At 41.4% G+C, this 18,084-nt stretch overlaps 1 protein-coding gene across 8 annotated transcripts in view; it reads right to left on the reverse strand.

Annotated features, from left to right (window-relative positions):
• nf1a (neurofibromin 1a) overlaps positions 1 to 18,084 on the reverse strand; it is a 159,522-nt gene that overhangs the window by 109,147 nt on the left and 32,291 nt on the right. For 6 of the 8 annotated variants that reach the window (XM_061280807.1, XM_061280805.1, XM_061280810.1 and 3 more), the window contains exons 10-20: positions 16,845 to 16,973; positions 16,657 to 16,731; positions 16,441 to 16,566; positions 15,908 to 16,045; positions 15,689 to 15,802; positions 13,585 to 13,664; positions 11,340 to 11,463; positions 5,201 to 5,447; positions 3,767 to 3,840; positions 3,302 to 3,385; positions 2,620 to 3,006 (exon numbers count right to left, since the gene is read on the reverse strand). In XM_061280807.1, the coding sequence (XP_061136791.1) occupies positions 2,620 to 3,006; positions 3,302 to 3,385; positions 3,767 to 3,840; positions 5,201 to 5,447; positions 11,340 to 11,463; positions 13,585 to 13,664; positions 15,689 to 15,802; positions 15,908 to 16,045; positions 16,441 to 16,566; positions 16,657 to 16,731; positions 16,845 to 16,973 (1,578 nt within the window). The remainder of the gene's footprint in view (positions 1 to 2,619; positions 3,007 to 3,301; positions 3,386 to 3,766; positions 3,841 to 5,200; positions 5,448 to 11,339; positions 11,464 to 13,584; positions 13,665 to 15,688; positions 15,803 to 15,907; positions 16,046 to 16,440; positions 16,567 to 16,656; positions 16,732 to 16,844; positions 16,974 to 18,084) is intronic. The other 2 variants (XM_061280806.1, XM_061280809.1) reach the window with 1 other exon arrangement.

An 18,084-nucleotide genomic window follows, 5' to 3' on the forward strand; every position in this document is an offset into this window, starting at 1 on the left:
AATATAATAAACAAGAAGGCACAAACAATAAATAATAAGAGTAACAATAAATAATAAATAAATAACACAACGAATAAAAGCCAGTGTGCATACAGACAGTAAAAGTACAGGACGCTACGCAGAACGGGGAAGCGAGTTCAGGATCCTGACAGCCTGGAGTATGAAGCTGTTTGAGAGTCTGGTGGTGCGGGAGCGCAGGCTTCTGTACCTCTTCCCAGAGGGCAGAAGCTCGAACAAAGAGTGAGCGGGGTGACTCACATCACTCACAATCGTGGTCGCCTTGCGGGTGAGATGGGAGGTGTAAATGTCCTTCAAGGAGGGGAGCGAAGCACCAATAATCTTACCAGCCGTGTTCACTATGCGCTGCAGGGCCTTCAAGTTGTAGTCAGTGCAGCCGCCACCCCAAACAGCAATACAGCTGGAGAGGACGCTCTCAATGGTGCCGCGGTAAAATGTAGTCATGACGGCCGGAGGGGCGCTCGCTCGCATGAGTTTCCGCAGGAAGTACAGGCGGCGCTGGGCTTTCTTAGTCAGTGATGCGGTGTTGGTGGACCAGGAGAAATCCTCACTGATCTGCACCCCCAGGAACTTGGCGCTGCTCACTCTCTCCACCACAGCACCGTCGATGGTCAGCGGCAGGTGTTGGGTGTGACCCTTCCGGAAGTCCACAACAATCTCCTTGGTCTTGTCGACGTTCAGCAGGAGGTTGTTGTCCCTGCACCACGTGGTCAGAAGGTCAACCTCCAGCCTGTATTGAGTCTCGTCTCCCTTGGTGATGAGACCCACCAGAGTCGTGTCGTCAGCAAACTTCACTATACGGTTGTCGCTGTAGGTTGCAGTGCAGTCATGCGTCAGGAGGGTGAAGAGCAGCAGACTGAGCACACAGCCTTGGGGGGGCCCCCGTGCTCAGCGTGATGCTGGCGGAGATTTTGTCGCCAACATGTACTACCTGTGGTCTCTGACAGAGGAAGTCCAGTAGCCAGTTGCAGAGATAGGTACTGAGGCCCAGCGTTTCAAGTTTGCTGATGAGGCGTTGTGGCACAATGGTGTTGAAGGCAAAACTGAAGTCCACAAACAGCAATCTCACATACGAGTCCCTTCTCTCCAGGTGGGTGAGGGCCGAGTGGAGGGCAGAGCAGATGGCATCCTCAGAGGACCGTTCGGCTCGGTACGCAAACTGGAAGGGGTCAATGGTGGGGGGGGAGAACGGATCGGATGTGCTCCATGACAAGCCGCTCAAAGCACTTCATGATGATGGGCGTAAGTGCCACGGGGCGGTAGTCATGGAAGGAATATGAATGTCTTAAAGAGGTAGTTTGCAGTTTTCAAACTGATAGCATGAGTTGAACGTAGGGGTGTAACGATTCATCGATACACATCGATTAATCGATATAATGCTCTACAATTTATTGGCATCGATGCTAAACGTAAACATCGATTTATATCGCTGTGTTTGACCTCGGACATTAGACGCAACTTTATTTTGAAATCCAGTTCATTGTTGCTTGCTTCCTCTTCCCGGGAGCAGTGCGCGGCGTTGTTGTGTTGTGAGCAGAGCAGGCACGTGAAAGGGGAGTCGACAACTAGTACGCGGCTCCTGGGCTGGTGCTATGGCTAGTGTCCAAAAAGACGAGGAAATTTGCTCCCCTTTAGGCTTCAAGTCATTCGTTTGGAAGCACTTTGGATTCCAAAGAAAAGATGGCTCAACGGACAAGACACGTGCAGTTTGTAAATCCTGCCATGCGGTGATCAAATATTCAGGGACCACAAATCTCGCCGCACATTTAAAGAAAAAACACGACATCAAAGTTCAGTGTTAAAATAAGCACTTTGTATACTACAATACTCTAGTAATTTCCTAAATAGTTTGCAGTACCTTGTTGATTTTGCGTATGAATTGTTATAAATTAGGATATTGTTCTATATTTTTTATTTAAAAAAAGAAATAAAATAAATCGATCGTAGAGCACTTTATTGTGATATATTGTGAATGAATCGCAGCAGGCTTTAAGATATCGGCAAATATCGTATCGTAGTTCTTCGATATGATATCGTATCGTGACAAAACCCGCGATTTACACCCCTAGTTGAACGTAGTTTAACGCCTCCTCTACCCTAAACATCTTAAACCACGGCTGGCAAATTTGCTACCATGTTGCAAAAAGCTTAATGTTATTGGTTTGATAAGGTTTATATTTTTTTTAACGTACACGAACAATTTAAACCAAAGGTGGTGGCGTCCCCACGCAGCTATAGTGTGCCCGCAAAAGTCGCTTCTGCCTCCAGTCACAATTGCTCTCAATCAGTTGTTGCTTTTAAAATATCCAGTTAAAAAATATTCTACTGTCAGATCAAACAGACACTTTAACTGGATGAAAAAAAAAAAAGTTTTGAAAACAGCAACATTCTTTTGAGTTCAAATAAAGCTGCAGGAAAATGTTTATGGCCTCTGAGTAATTTATAAATTAGCTCCCGTGTAATGGCGTAGCCGAGAAAAACATTGTCATGCGTGAAATAATTATGGGTAAATAATCAATTAGTTATTGCCTTTGGGGTACTTAAGGTGACCAAGAAATCAATACGAGCAGATATCACGAGGGGTTAAAAGCCTCCACTCACCGGACCCTGTGTGTCAAAGAATTTACCAATGCTGTTCCTCAACTTATTGAAGAGCATGGGGTAAAGGGCAGGGCTAAGCTCCATCCCCAGCAAGTCTTTAACGTTGGTACGAACATGAAGGCCCACTCTGTCATGGCCACACACCAGCAAGGACAGCAGCCGATCGATAAAGCGGCTGACTGGTGTCTCACTCGAAGCTGAGGAGGAGCAGGAGGCTGAGGCCATGGGATTCGAGAGCTCACACGGGCCCATAGAAATCATTGAATGCTTGCGCTCATTCATGGATCCCATAGGTGGGCTATAGGTGGCAGGACCAGGAGTGCTGCGTTGCTGGAGGCACACACCGCCCAGGGCGCACAGAAAGCCTGTCATGTTGATCCACTCCTGCTGTTGGAATAAGATACAATCAGTGGATGGCATCAGGGTCTCCCCTACACTTTAATTATATTACAGCGGGACCTTTAAGGACCACATTGCCATGATAATCCCTGTTCAAATGTGGATATTGATACTGGCTACATTGCTTCATAGTGGCTCTTTTATAAAACAAGCACCAGCATCTTTAACAGAACATACAAATCCCCACTAATATCTTAAAACTTCATTGACCTCAATATCACTCAAATAATGAACATCGCAGATAAATAGAAGTAGGAGACTGATCACTCTGTAGGATACTTACCTGCCCATCATCTGCCTTGTTTTTGGGGAAATTTAGGATTTGTTTTGTTGCTTGGTCCCATTTAGCATATGTGTCCTCCCAAGCCTAAAGTTGGAACAATCACAACCAAACATCAAGCCATTGACAACAACATTTTTAAGATAACAGTGGAATCCCGGTTCACAAAACACTTTCTAAAAAATATTCATGGGCTATGCTTCAATTCCCAACCAGTCATGGCATTAAAACAAAAAGCTCATTTATGGTTCATAATGCACCGCGTAAATACAACTGTTATCATCTGCCATGCATTGAAGAGATCTGTGTTATGTATCTTACTTTTTATGTTTTTTTTTGTGAAATTAAATTACAATATATTTTATTATTGTCATCGCATGCATTCATACTACCTATAGGTTATTTTAGCTGCCATGCATCCAAACATATGCAAGCTGACTTGATACAGAAAGATCAGAATCACTTCACCTCGATATTTCCTGGTGTGGGATGCTCGATCCTCCTGAGCAAGGCCATTACTCTCTTTTGCAATGTGGAGCGGCCTAAGAGCAAAAACTTTACTTAATAAGGATGACAAAAAAATCTGCAGCTTTTCTGATTGATTGATATGTTCAATAAAGAGCAATCAAATGCATAACATAAAAGAAAAACCCAAATAAAATGGAAAAAACATCAACAGAATTGTTCTTTTCCGTTTTTACTGTATTTTCCAGACTATAAGCCACTACATTTTGCACAAGTTTTGAACACTGCGGCTTGTAGTCTGGTGCAACGTGTCTATGGATTTTTCGTGATTTTTGTGATGTCTAATACATTCATACACTCGTTAGTAAAATTGTTGTGGACCACTGTTGTGCGCACCGCTTCGCTGGGCGGAGGGATATGTGACCAGACACACGGTCACTGGGGGAAAGTGGTGTGTTGATCCTATGTCTGTCCGCCTGACTAATAGTGCCCCACAATTGACACGAACAAGAGACAAAACGAGACCACGACAGACATTACTGGAGAAAGGAAGCTTTTATACACAAACCCTTATTATGGGGCACAAAAGAAATGCATATGAGCCGCTTTTAAGGTAAAGGCAGTCGATCTGGCTCTTGACAAAGGAAATGGAGCTGCTCATGTACTATAGAGGTTTCTTCCGGCCACTAGAGGGCACTGGGCTATTGTAGATGACATCTTGTTGCGTCACCCTTTCAGTATTTATTTCCCAGTCATGTCTTCTCCAAAGCTATACGTGTAGTATCGCTTTGCCAACTTTACCCCTGTAATTAGTTCCATTTTAATTTATTAGTTGTGTCTTGCAAGTGTTCCCTAAACATTTACGTTACCATAACGTTTATTATGGTTGTTGGCGATTTATACATGTTTGTACGTTTGCAGAGCTCCTTCGTCTCTGTCAATAAACGTTAAGTTAATAAAAGGTATGCGTCTCCAAAGAACCACATCTTTCCTGACAATCTTCTTCGTGTATATTCTCTTGCAAATGGTAATTAAACATTAAAACACCTGCAGCCCAGCCTATAGTCTGGTGCGGCTTTTATATGAACAAAACAAGATTTTCCCCTGATATTATCTGGTGCGGGTTATAATCATCAGGTGTGGCTTATTGTCTGGAAAATACAGTATGTTCAAAGGGTGTAGTAGGAGAAATAGAAAAGAATACGTATCTCGTCTTACGGCTTATGTATACATTCCTAGAAATTATGTAACCATATTACTTCACAAATATGTTTTCCACATAGTTTATCCCAAATGGAGACAAAAATAACACTCCCCTTTTCATATGTTCAAAAAATTATGTATGAGCGTGACGTGTAAACTCATTATTCCACTTGATAAAAAAAAAAAAAAAAAAAAAAAAAGGCTCAGATTTCACATGATCTTGCTTTGCCTCACCTGTTCCCATCATGTTGCTTATGGAGGCAAGTTCACTAAAGGTAGCATAGTTGGGCAGGATGGTCTGGACGGACACCTCATCAGCAGCGCTACGAATATCAGCCTCTTCACAAAGGTGGCGGAAGCATGACATGGCAACTAATACAGCCTCTGTGTCTGGACTCCACAGGAACATATAAAGACACACTTCAAGCTTGGTCTGAGCCTGCCTGCAAATTGGAATACCTCCACCCATGGTGGCACACTCCTATTGGAAGGACAAAGAGATGCATTAATCATTGCTGACACAGCATGATACATCCATACAGTAGCCGTGTATAAATACTGTAGAACCTCAACACTAGCTTAGTGACCTAGTGGTAGAGTGTCCGCCCTGAGATTGGAAGTCGGCCGGGTCATACCAAAGACTATAAAAATGGGACCCATTGCCTCCCTACTTGGCACTCAGCATTAAGGGTTGGAATTGGGGGGTGAGATCACCAAATGATTCCCGAGCCTGGCACCGCTGCTGCTCACTGCTCCCCTCTCCCTCAGGGGATGGATTAAAATCACATGGGGATGGGTTAAATGCAGAGGACAAATTTCACCACACCCAGATGTGTGTGTGACGATCATTGGGACTTTAACGTTAACTAATTTGTTCCAGAAGGTGTCATTTTCCCCATTAGAAATTATTGAAAATGCAGCAATCCGTTCTCAGACAGCAGGTTTTTACCCTAACGTTGCCTTTTTTATACCACAATTGCGGAGCAAAAATACATTGAATATGCAATATAAATTAAATAGAAATACATCATAAAAACAGTAAATCTAATATCTACATACATCGACATTGATGAGGCACTGAATCTATGAATGCGGAGGTCGAGAAGAGATGCTCATTGTTTGGAAGGGGAATCCCTTTCCATAAAGAAATCTCGTGCCTGCATTTTGTCAGTGTTTTCCTTTGTTTTGTCCACAGGGACTTGGCTGGTAAACCCTGGTAACCCCCTTAGCAACACTAACAGTTTCTATCTATTCCTCAAAAATGAATTTATGTTCAATTTCGGCACTTTGAATTCCAATGCCAAGTCCATCACAGGAACGCCATTTTCATACGTGTTTACGATTGCCTTTTTCAACTCTATTGTTGTTCTTGTCACTTTCCTCTTTTGCTTTTTTCCTGCGTCTTTCTTGGGACCCATGTTTTTTTCTCTAGTACAGTGCAGCCTGACAGTGGTCTACAACCCGCCAAACAACAACGCTGACCAACGGCGACTAGCAACAGGTGTAACAAACTATTTTGTTTACAATGGCCACGTGAGTCGGGCAGAATCCTCATATCTCCAAAGTTATCATTTTTCAGGTGACACCAAAAAAAGCCTTTTTTTTTCAACCATTAACAGTTAACATCATCAAACAGAGCGAGCCATTTTCAACTTGTTCGCTTGGACAATAATCTGTATAACACCTTCACATGTGGATTGACTATTTGTATAGATTTGTGAAGAAAAAATAGATTTCCCAATTTCTGACATGGAAGGTTCCAGCCCGATGCCACCAATACGTTGAAACGTACACTGGAGACTCGGTTTTCAACCACAATCCGACCCAGAAGGCTGTTCGAGAAGTGAAGACGGGAAGAGCGATCCAAGGCGCTTGCTTATAGCACTGTGTTGGCTCATATGTTGCGCTCTTGTTTTGTGAAATAAAGAGCCGGTTACCAAACCCACGTCTTGCCTGGTACTTTGGCAACGCTACAATATAGTTATATACGTAGATCTGTAGAATAATTGGAAACGCAACTGACGACAAGGCTGACGACAAGGCTGACGTCAGCGGCGCACATAGTTCCGGAGTCAACAGTTGTTGTTGTTTTTTTTTAAGTGACGCAGCGGATGAAGATTAAGATTAAGATAAAAAGATTATTCCGATGGATTTAATGATTTGGAGTGACACGGATGGTTTGTTAAAATTGTTGTTTATATTACATTTATTTGATATATCTAGTCCAGGGGTGGGCAAACTACGGCCCGCGGGCCACATCCGGCCCACGGGACCGTTTAATCCGGCCCGCCAACCCTGAACAAATTGTATTATTAAACTTTTTTTTTTTTGGTCATTTTGCCTGCAATGACTGCGTTTCCCCAGTAGATGGCGAAGCGCTCGCCTGCGCATTTACTACCGGAAGCCGTGTCAGAAAGCTCGGTGCACACTCACAAGTGCGTGTACGTACTCAGTAGTACGGACATGGCGCACTCGCGCTCTATTTGTATAAGCCCCGAATTTAGAGCGTGGGCTGTGACGACGGCGTTCTTGCAATTCGCGCGCTGAGCTTTCAGATACCGTTTTACGCTAAAATCACCCACAAACCTTCCCCTGGAATCCTTCCATTAAAATGAGTGGCCCGAAGAAAAGAAGTGAGTGCCGAATGTTAAAAAAAGAGTGACCAATTTGGCTCGACGTTCGCGACGTCCTCACCTCTGTTACCAGATGTTTGTGAGTTAAAACTCTGCTCTGATTTTCAGATACCCCTCACCGTGTTGCAGTTTTGATTGCTTTATTTGGATGTATGCTTTCACCGATTCTTCAAGATGATATATTTGGTCAGAATGTTTGCCGTTTGATGTGATCTCATAAGATAAACATCTTTCATTAATCTGACCTGCAGGCACTTAAGTGATGGAGACTGTTATTCATAATAACAGTGTCATATTTTGAGAATCACTGATAGCAGTTTTTTAGTGGATTATTATTATTATTATTTTAATGCTGTTAATAACTGCATTTGTTTTCAAAAAACTTGTTTGGAATATCCATGCTTTACTACCTACCAAATTTTTTTATGCAATGACCTTTACAGGTCGCTTATATTACTTCACACAAACACTACGTCCATCTGCTCCTGGTTCGGCCCTCCGGTCCAAATTTAGAACCCAGCTCGGCCCGCGAGTTAAAAAGTTTGCCCACCGCTGATCTAGTCTGACGTCAGCGGCGCACATACTTCCGGAGTCAACAGCTGTGTTTTTTTTTGTTTTTGACGAAGATTCCGGTGGATTTAATGATTTGGGGTGACACGGATGGTTCGATAAAATTGTTGATTATATTATTTGATATTTGGTTTATATATTGTTACATGGGCCTGTGGAATAATTTGAACCGCAACTGACAAAAAGTCCAACGTCAGCGGCGCGCCGCACACGTGCCGTTGTTTACATGATGGACGAAGAATTTGATTGATGGATTTATTGATTTGGAGTGATACAGATGGCTTGATAAAAGTGTTGTTTATATTATAGTTATTTGATATATAGTCTATACACTGCTCAAAAAAATTAAAGGAACAGTTTTTTATCAGGGTATGGCATGAATTCAATTACACTTTTCTGATAAGGTTTTGGTCAGGTATGCGGCAGAGGGGGTTGTTAATCAGTTTCAGCTGCATTAGTGTTGATGGAATTAACAACAGGTGCACTAGAGGGGCAACAACGAGATGGTCCCCAAAACAGGACTGGTTTTGCACGTGGAGGCCATTTCAAGTTCCTCCCTCTTGATCTTTAACTGGTTTTCCATGAGTGTTGGCTTTAGCTAGAGTCATCATCACGACTGGGTGCATGAGGCAATTTCTTAAACCTTCTGAAGTTGAGCAGTTGTTCAACTCCTCCAGGATAGCACGTCCATGCGTGCTGTTGCAAGAAGATTTGATGTGTCTCCCAGTACAATCTCCAGAGCATGGAGAAGATTCCAGGAGGCAGGCAGTTACTCTAGGAGAGCTGGACAGGGCTCTGGACTCATCCCATCAGCAGGACCGATATCTGCTGCTTTATGCAAGGAGAAACCGGTTGGGCACTGGCCGAGCCATACAGAATGACCTCCAGCAGGCTACTGGTGTGAATGTCTCTGTCCAAACAGTCAGAAACAGACTTCACGAGGGTGGCCTCAGGGCACGACGTCCTGTGCTCACTACTCAGCACCGTGGAGCTTTATTGGCATTTGCCATAAAACACCAGAATTGGCAAGTCCACCACTGGCGCCCTGTACTTTTCACAGATTCAAGATTCAAGAGATTCAAGAGTTTTTTATTCGCCATGTTTGAGCGTGCCAAACAAGGAATTTGACTTCGGTAGAAACACACCCTCTGTTCAACATTTAGGTGACTAACAACATTCAGGACATGTGAATAATGCAAAAACAGTGTAGACAAATTCAAGAAGGTGTGAGGAGCAGGATGTTATTGCACAGTAATGTCTCTGAGACTCTATGAGTGGTGTGAGTTCATAGATGAGAGCAGGTTTACCCTGAGCACCTGTGATAGACGTGAAAGGGTCTGGAGAAGCCAAGGGGAGCACTATGCTGCCTGCAACATCATTCAGCATGACCAGGTCGGTGGTGGGTCAGTGATGGTCTGGGGAGGTATTTCCATGGAGGGACGAACAGACCTCTACAGGCTAGAGAACGGCAGTCTGACTGCCATTAGGTATAGGGATAAAATCCTTGCACCCATGGTCAGACCCTACGCTGGTGCAGTAGGTCCTGGGTTCCTCCTGATCCACAACAATGCCCGGCCTCATGTGGCAAGAGTATGCAGACAGTATCTGGAGGATGAAGGAATTGAATGGCCCTCACAATCACCTGATCCAAACCTAATAGAACACCTCTGGGACATAATGTTTTCAGTCCATCAGACGCCGTCAGGTTGCTCCTCAGACTTTACAGGTGCTCACTGATGCCCTTAGACAGATCTGGGAGGGCATCCCACAAGACACCATCTGTCGTCTCATTAGGAGGATGCCGCGACATTGTCAAGCATGCATACAAGCACGTGGGGGCCACACAAGATATTGAAAATAATTTTAAGTTGCAGAAATTGAATTTAGGCAAAATGGACGAGCTTGCCACATCATTTTTTCACTTAGATTTTTGGGGTGTCTATATACTGAGCCCTCTGTAGGCTGAAAACCTTTATTTCCATCAAAAGATGTGGCATCTTTTTGTTCCTGAGATATTAAACTGTCCATATCAGTATAGATATACAACATTTTTGTTGTCACCATTGAAATCTGATGTATTTTCAAAGTGTTCCTTTAATTGTTTTGAGCAGTGTATATCGTTATACGGGCCTGTGGAATAATTTGAACTGCAACTGACAACGAGTCCGACGTCAGCGGCGCGCCGCACACGCGCCGTTGTTTACATAAAGGACGAAGAATTTGATTCATGGATTTGAGGATTAGGAGTGATACAGATTATTTGATAAAATTGTTGTTTATATTATAGTTATTTGATATATAGTTTATATATCGTTATATGGGCCTGTGGAATAATTTGAACTGCAACGTTGTTTCCATAAAGGATGAAGAATTCGATCGATGGATTTAATGATTTGGAGTGACACAGATGGTTTGATAAAATTGTTGTTTATATTGTGGAATAATTTGAACTGCAACTGACAACGAGTCCGACGTCAGCGGCGCGCTGCACACGCGGCGTTGTTTACTTAAAGGACGAAGAATTGGATCGATGGATTCAACGATTTGGAGTGACAGACGGTTTGATAAACGTATTTATGTTATAGTTATTTGAATAACATAGCATACCGTATCGTTTAGCCTGTTTTTGCTGGTTCATATCTGTACTTGGTGTTGGATTTTGTCAAATAAATTTCCCCCAAAATCCGACTTAAACTCCGGTGTGACTTATATATGTTTTTTTCCCCTTTATTGTGCATTTTATGGCTGATGCGACTTGTACGCCGGAGCGATTTTAGTCCCAAATATACGATATATAAAATTGACCAGATTCTGACATACAAGGTATCGGACCAACACGTTCTGGAAGGGCCACCATCATGGTGGCCCAATAGGGTCTCTACAATAGGGCCACTGCCTGTAAAGGTGTAACGTAGAATCCTGAAATCCTGAGTAGACAAGACTGACAGAGTGTTCCAGCTAACTGATATGTGAGTATCTATAATTTGTTTGAGATACAAGCATATATGTGTGTATCTTTTCGGTTAATGAGTTCTCAGCAAATGCAGATAGCAAAGGGAACCCTTACTGTATTGGAAATTAGGGTTTGAACAACATCAAGTCGAGTCAACAATTAATAAGAGTATGCAATGGATGCCATATACTTGGTGCTGCAGTTGGGCACACAGTACCTTGTTCTTGAGCAGAAATTTATTTCTGCAAATTAGGATCTCTCGCAACCATTTGAGAACTTCGGTGCCATTGACCATTTGCTGGCCAATCAGTTTGCGGCAGATGAGGAACAGCACCTGTGAACTAATGGAGAAGGATACGTGTCATATAGGGCTCAAGTAAATAAATGCCAAATTAGCACCATAAAGCGCCACATTATATAGGGTGCATGCATGCCATGACTTACAGTGGAAGAAGAAAAAAAACATCGCAGGAGCAAGGCTGTCAGTTCCGTTGTACTTTATTCTACTATTTAGTCATGTACTGTATTGTACAAACATTGTTAATCAATATTAATACGCAAATCCATCTAAATCCTCATCTTCTGTATCCAAATGAAACAGTTGAGCAAGTTCGCCATTAAACATGACAGGTTCCCTCTCGTCATTGCTTATCCTGCACTTGAAGTATTTTGTTCACAACAAAAGTATACATTTCAACACCATAAAGTGTGTTTAACTCTGTAGTCTTAATACAATAAATCAAACTCTCAATTTCAGACACCTGGTTTGGTAGACATTCTTTCTTAAGTATTTCCTTCAATAGTAAACAGTTGAACAATATAAAGCGTGTTTGCTGTGTGCGTGTACGTGTGTGCGCATGAAACACGTGTGGCTCGTGTAAAAACACTGGCTCCGATTGGTCACCATGAAATACGTCTTTGCCTTAGCCAATCTTAATCGCTTATCTCGTTATTAACCCACCCAGTCTCCACTTTGTATGTGGAGCAGCCAGCGATGCGTCAGGATTACGCAGTTTATCCAATCATTTCATGGTAACGCACGGCATTTCACGTTCAGAAACGATAACGCCGTTATAACGACAGAAACAGTAATTAGTTAGATTACCACACTACTGTAAAAATAATGCCGTTACCTAACGCCGTTATTTTAAATGCCATTATTCCAAACACTGCTCTTCTGCAATTATCCCTGCTTTCCAGAAAGCTTGAATTGTGTCTCGTGAGCATGCCTCTTTGTTGATGCCATTTTAGAGTGTCCTAATTAAGTTTACTTTGCACAAAACAATATTTATTTACTGCCCTGGTCTACTTATTTTACATACAAGATCATGTCCTCTGATTGGTTCATAACATATTACATCGACATATTACATTTCTGTGCCAGCAGCCACCCAACATTTACAGATTTTGGAATTTGATCCATACAAAAGGCGCACCTTATTACCGTATTTTCCAGAGTACAAGTCGCAGTTTTATAGGAGTGCAACTTGTACTATGTTGCGACTTGTGTGTTAAATTATTAACACATTATTATATTATTTTGCATGTTATTTTCACATTAAACCGCAAAAGGGCGTTCTAGGCCTGTGTTGATAATTGTGTTGATGAGTCTGATGTAAGCGACGTAAAATAGGAAGCGCCTCAACTTCTACGTCTGGTGTTAGCGGAGTTGATTAAAAGTGACAGAGGATTTCATTAGATTTGGTGATATGAAGTTACACGGATGGTTTGGTAAACATGTTAGCATGTTATTTATGCTATAGTTATCTGAATAACTCTTAATATGTTACGTTAACATACTAGGCACGTTCTCAGTTCATTGTTTGTGTCATGTAACGTTAGCATACCGTACAATCATTCAGCTTGTTGTCTTTATTCTATTTTTTATTTTAAATTGCCTTTTCAAGATGATATGTCTGTTCTTGGTGTTGGATTTCATCAAATAGATTTCCCACAAAAATGCGACTTATGTCTTTATTGTGCATTTTATGGCTGGTGCAACTTGTACTCCGGAGCGACTTATAGTCTGGAAAATACGATGAAATGTGCACCTTCGATTATTGAGGCTTTTAAGTGTGCCTTATGATGCGGAAAATATGGTAAATTGTTATATGTATCAGATTTTTTTTCACGTCAATGTGATCACTACAATTCTGATCTTTCCCCAATTTCACAGGCCAACGTGGATATGAATTACCGGCAACTCCCATCTGGATATTCAGGTTGTGCTTATGTGACCTATACGACATCACAAGATGACAAATGTCACAATCGGAAAAGGAAAAGTAGATGGATTTGAGCTGATAAGTATAAGACGGGACGGGTCAGCTCCAGCACAAAACCCTTAAAAATGTCAAAAATGTGTCATGAAGGACATCAAGTTCTGTGCACACGTGTGAATCTAAAAGAATCCAAATTGGGCTTAATATCCTGCACTGTGTATGAATGTAGCCATAGAGTACCTGATATCCCAGAAAGTCTCTATAGGAGCATCCGGATTCCATTGTTCAATGGAGTCTGGCTGGTGCAGTACTAAAAGAGCCTAGACAGACAACAGGAGGTTATAGGGAAAGCCAGAACAAAGGACAAAACCAGAATGAGAAAGGAAACGTTTACCAAGACAACTGCAAAATTATTGTAAAATTACTGTATTTTCCGTACCATAAGGCGCAGACTCAATTCCAGGCAAAAGCCACACAAAACAACTTTACAAATTTGCACAGTAGATAGTATTTATATACCAATGGCGGCGGAGGTACATACTCTACGTGTTACGTACAGTCCTCTGATGGTTTTGTTTCTACATGAAACGTAATGTCCTCTGATTGGTTCATCGGGTCTACTACTTATTACGCCTGTATATTACGGAAGCCACACAAAACAACTTTACAGATTTTGGAATTCAGTCGACACACAAGGCGCACCTTATTAAAAGGTGCACCTTCGTTATGGGAGAAAATGAAAGGCTTTCAAGCGCCTTATGGTGCGGAAAATACGGTAATCAAAATAACTTTCTCTGATAAAGACTGGGATCCGAAACATGTTGCTAGCATTTCAAGAAGAAACAATACCGGCCAATTTACAGGTTGCAGCAGCATTACAGAACAAGTTAGAAAAGGAGCACATTAAGAAATCTTAGTGCCTCTTAAGATACACAATGGGTACCCGATACAACTTATTTTCACTTCTGATGTGTTACTGATATTACGGCCTACAGTTAAATTAGATTCTGATATCAGCACGAATGATATATGCTTTATTTTTTCGTATAAAATGTTAAAACCGGTTTGATTATGTTATACTATTCAAATAAAGGAAAATATGAGACAGAAAACTAATTTACTTCAAATATTTTTTTGGTTACATAAATTCAACCTGAGAAATCACAATGCAATGCACTTGAATATAATAACTAGCAAATAAATTAAAGCAGAGCTATAGTTTTTGTACTAGTACTGACACACCAAACTTTATTTCTTGGTTTGTACCACCACTTAAATTAGAAATGTTATGTAAATTTGTGTAAATTATTTTTGAAAATTGTCAGGAGCATTATAGCAAGACTGCATGCAGGAACGTTTTACTATAAATTCATATTCATGCTAATTTGGGCACCTGCACTGAGTGCATGCCCAAATTGGGCGCACCACAGAGCCCTGACATGTTTCTCGTTAGCTCCTTCACATACGTGGTTGTTTTGATCAAGTGGGCTCTTAATAGATCCAGACGCCGCTGGGTATAAGAGCAGGAAGATCTGGAATTAATTGCTTGTTTATGAGTGATAATATCCAAGATGTTGGATTTAAATCAATATAATCTGATCATGTTTTGGGAGGGGGGTCCTGATATCAGGCCATTACTCTATATCAATATTGAATCAAGACACCTCTAATGGATATTGTTAATGAGGAATGTAACGTTTTAGCTATGGTTAAGGTTCAATTCATGCCTCGCTTTGATGAATCACCGTTCTGATTAAATGTTCTATTGAAATGAAAAATTAAATGTTAACATTATTATACAGTAAGAAATAACGTAGTCTTAAAATATAATTGTGGCCACAAGACTGTCACATTTCTGAAGTTGGATGAGAAGACTATACCATGCAGCTTTACTACCTATTGTCCGTCAGTCCAACCACCCAACCATCCACCCGCCCATCTTCCGTTGTCCCACGGTGGGCGTGGGCGTCCGATCCCATTAGTCATCGGGCAGTAGGCGGGGGACACCCTGAACTGGTGGCCAGCCAATCACAGGACGCACAGAGACGAACCATTCGCACATGCACTAACACCTACGGGCAATTTGGATTGCTCAATCGGACTACCATGCATGTTTTTGGGATGTGAGAGGAGACCGGAGTACCCGGACAAAATCCACGTACCCACAGGAAGAACACGCAAACTCCACACAGGGAGGGCCGGAGGTGGAATTGAATCCACAACTCTGAACTGTCTTTTATTTATTTAGGAAGAAAAGGTAAAAGTTGCAGCGGCCCTACAAACAATTGTCGCAGTCTTAGAATCAGAACATGTCCCATTTAAAAAATAAAACTCAGCCTCAAACCTCCATGGCTTCTTGTGAGAGTTGGGTCGTGTTGGTGAGAGGCACTAGGTGCACCAGTCCAATGATGAGCTCAGCTGTGCTGCTCTGCATCTCTGGAGGTTGCTTCACAGGGTTCTACAAGATAACAATGTGAGGGGGGGGGAAAAAGAGTCATGTTCAGATACAAAGGGTTTGGAACATACCTGAATAAATACAAATAAGACAAAATTAATCCCTTACGTGCAACATGAGCTTGGGGTCAGCATGGATTAGTTTGACCAGAGCAAGCAGGAGGCACTTGTAACTTCTCGTATCTAGTTCTGTGGTTTTCTCTTTGAACTTAAGGCTGGTTGTCACCTTCCCCTTGAAAGTCAAACTCTGTGAGAGATACCATAAGAGTAAGCTCAAGATTCAACGACATAATGCATCAACAACAATGACAAATTCAGTCATGACAACAGTCATGCTCAACCTTTCAAAAATTATTTTAGAAATTTACTTCCGCGGATTAGGCTCTAATGGCCTCAATAGAGAGAGGTGGGTTTTCCGCACGTTACGGAAAACACACTTTCAAATTACTGTTACCCAAATATTTGGGGCTTTGGAGTGCCAGCCCACCCCACTGTGAAATTAGAGAACGCAGTATCTGTTTAATTTGGAGTTCGTGTTATATTCCTCAACTGGAGCGATCATTATTCCAGAAACAAATTGCATTAGAGAAAACAAACTACATCCTTAATTATTTTAGTTTCCATAAGTATTTGTACACTCACTGGTGTCATGCGTAGAGGAGCATGGGTGCTTTGGGCAACCCGGTTGAGGGTTTCTGAGAACATAAAACGAAGCTCTCCGGAGTAGCAGTACACAGCATCAATCTTAGGCCACCAGTCTAAATGAGACTGCAGGAAGATGCACACAATGTGAAGTAAATAAAAGTGAAGAACTACATAAAAACAAAATATAGGTCTAACGGCCTTCAGGATACTTACATTGGTAATTATTCTGTGCAATGAGTTGACCAGGACAAAATGGAAGGTAGAAGGAGAAGATGAAGCCAAACAGACCTTCAAATACCAAAGCATGGTCATCAGAACATTGAATTAATTAGCCAAAACCATGTAAAATGACAAGTTAAATGTAGTTAACTTTGCAGTATTGTTTGTACTATTAAACTAACCTTAAAGTGCTGGTTATTGTGAGGATTAATGCGAAAACAGGAGACAAAGCAGTCCATCATGAGCTCAATGTCAGCATTCTGGCTGCCCGCCCCCCTCCAAAAGGGTTTTGCTGGGTTGAATAGCAACGCCTTGTGACAAGAACGGAAGTGGAAGAAGTAAGATGATATAATATTTATGTAATTACATTCTTTCAACAGCACAGAATTAGAAAATGTAATGTATAGTGACCAGAGCCAGCTCAATTTCAATCATGATTAAGACTTTGGCTCCAGACGATCTCGAAATTCCTATTTAACAGGCAGTGTTGTACCTGAACGCATTCAATGAACAAAAATTCATGTTCTTGTTCATTTTTTGGACAAACGTGAACTGAACGTAGCACGGATGTTTTTGTGAACAGGCTCATTGAATGGTTTTGAACAACAGTTTACTTTCGTTCAAGGATGCCAGGTTTTCTTTATCTTCCTGTGAAAGCATTCAGGAATTTGGCGTTGAACCACAAATTACTCTTAAAGAGATTGTTTCTGTTGTTTGAGGAATTTATTTGGGTTTTGCACATTTACCTTTGCACTTTTATGTACCAAATTCTAAACGGTTTCTGGTTGGGCAAGCAAGAAATAATACATTCACAAAAAACAAAAAGTTAGTTAAAGCAAATATAATTTTGTTTTGCACATTGAATACATAATTTGTACGTGCTTCGTTTCCAACCTTAGTACGGCACACACAGAAGAATGTTTGTGTTTGCACATTCTGCACCACAGTTATGTTTTTGTTTCAATTCATTAAAGAGCAAGCAATTTTCTCTTGTATTTAAGATTGTACGGTGCTGGTGCTGGCAACTGTATACTAGTGTGAATGGAATGGCTGAAAACAATGAGGAAATGCCAAAATGCTAGAAGGTAACAGCTCGAAGCAACTTTTTTTGATTTAAGATTGTACAGTGCTGGCAACTGGAAACTAGTGAGAATGGAATGGCTGAAAACAATGAGGAAATGCCAAAATGCTAGAAGGCAACGGCTCGAAGCAACTTTTTTTGATTGGGGAAGAAAATATCTATAAACATTTTTATTTTTGGAACCATAAACGTAGGTAGTTATTAAAATGTCAATCAGGAACTATGAACTGAACAAGTTAATTTTAAAATTTGTGAACTGAACTTTGAACTAGTTTGTGGAGAAAATGAACTTTCCCAACACTGTTAACAGGAGTATTTTTTAAACATGTTCAATAAATGCG

Source organism: Syngnathus typhle, linkage group LG6 (genome assembly GCF_033458585.1).
Source record: "Syngnathus typhle isolate RoL2023-S1 ecotype Sweden linkage group LG6, RoL_Styp_1.0, whole genome shotgun sequence".
Classification (NCBI taxonomy): Eukaryota; Metazoa; Chordata; class Actinopteri; order Syngnathiformes; family Syngnathidae; genus Syngnathus; species Syngnathus typhle.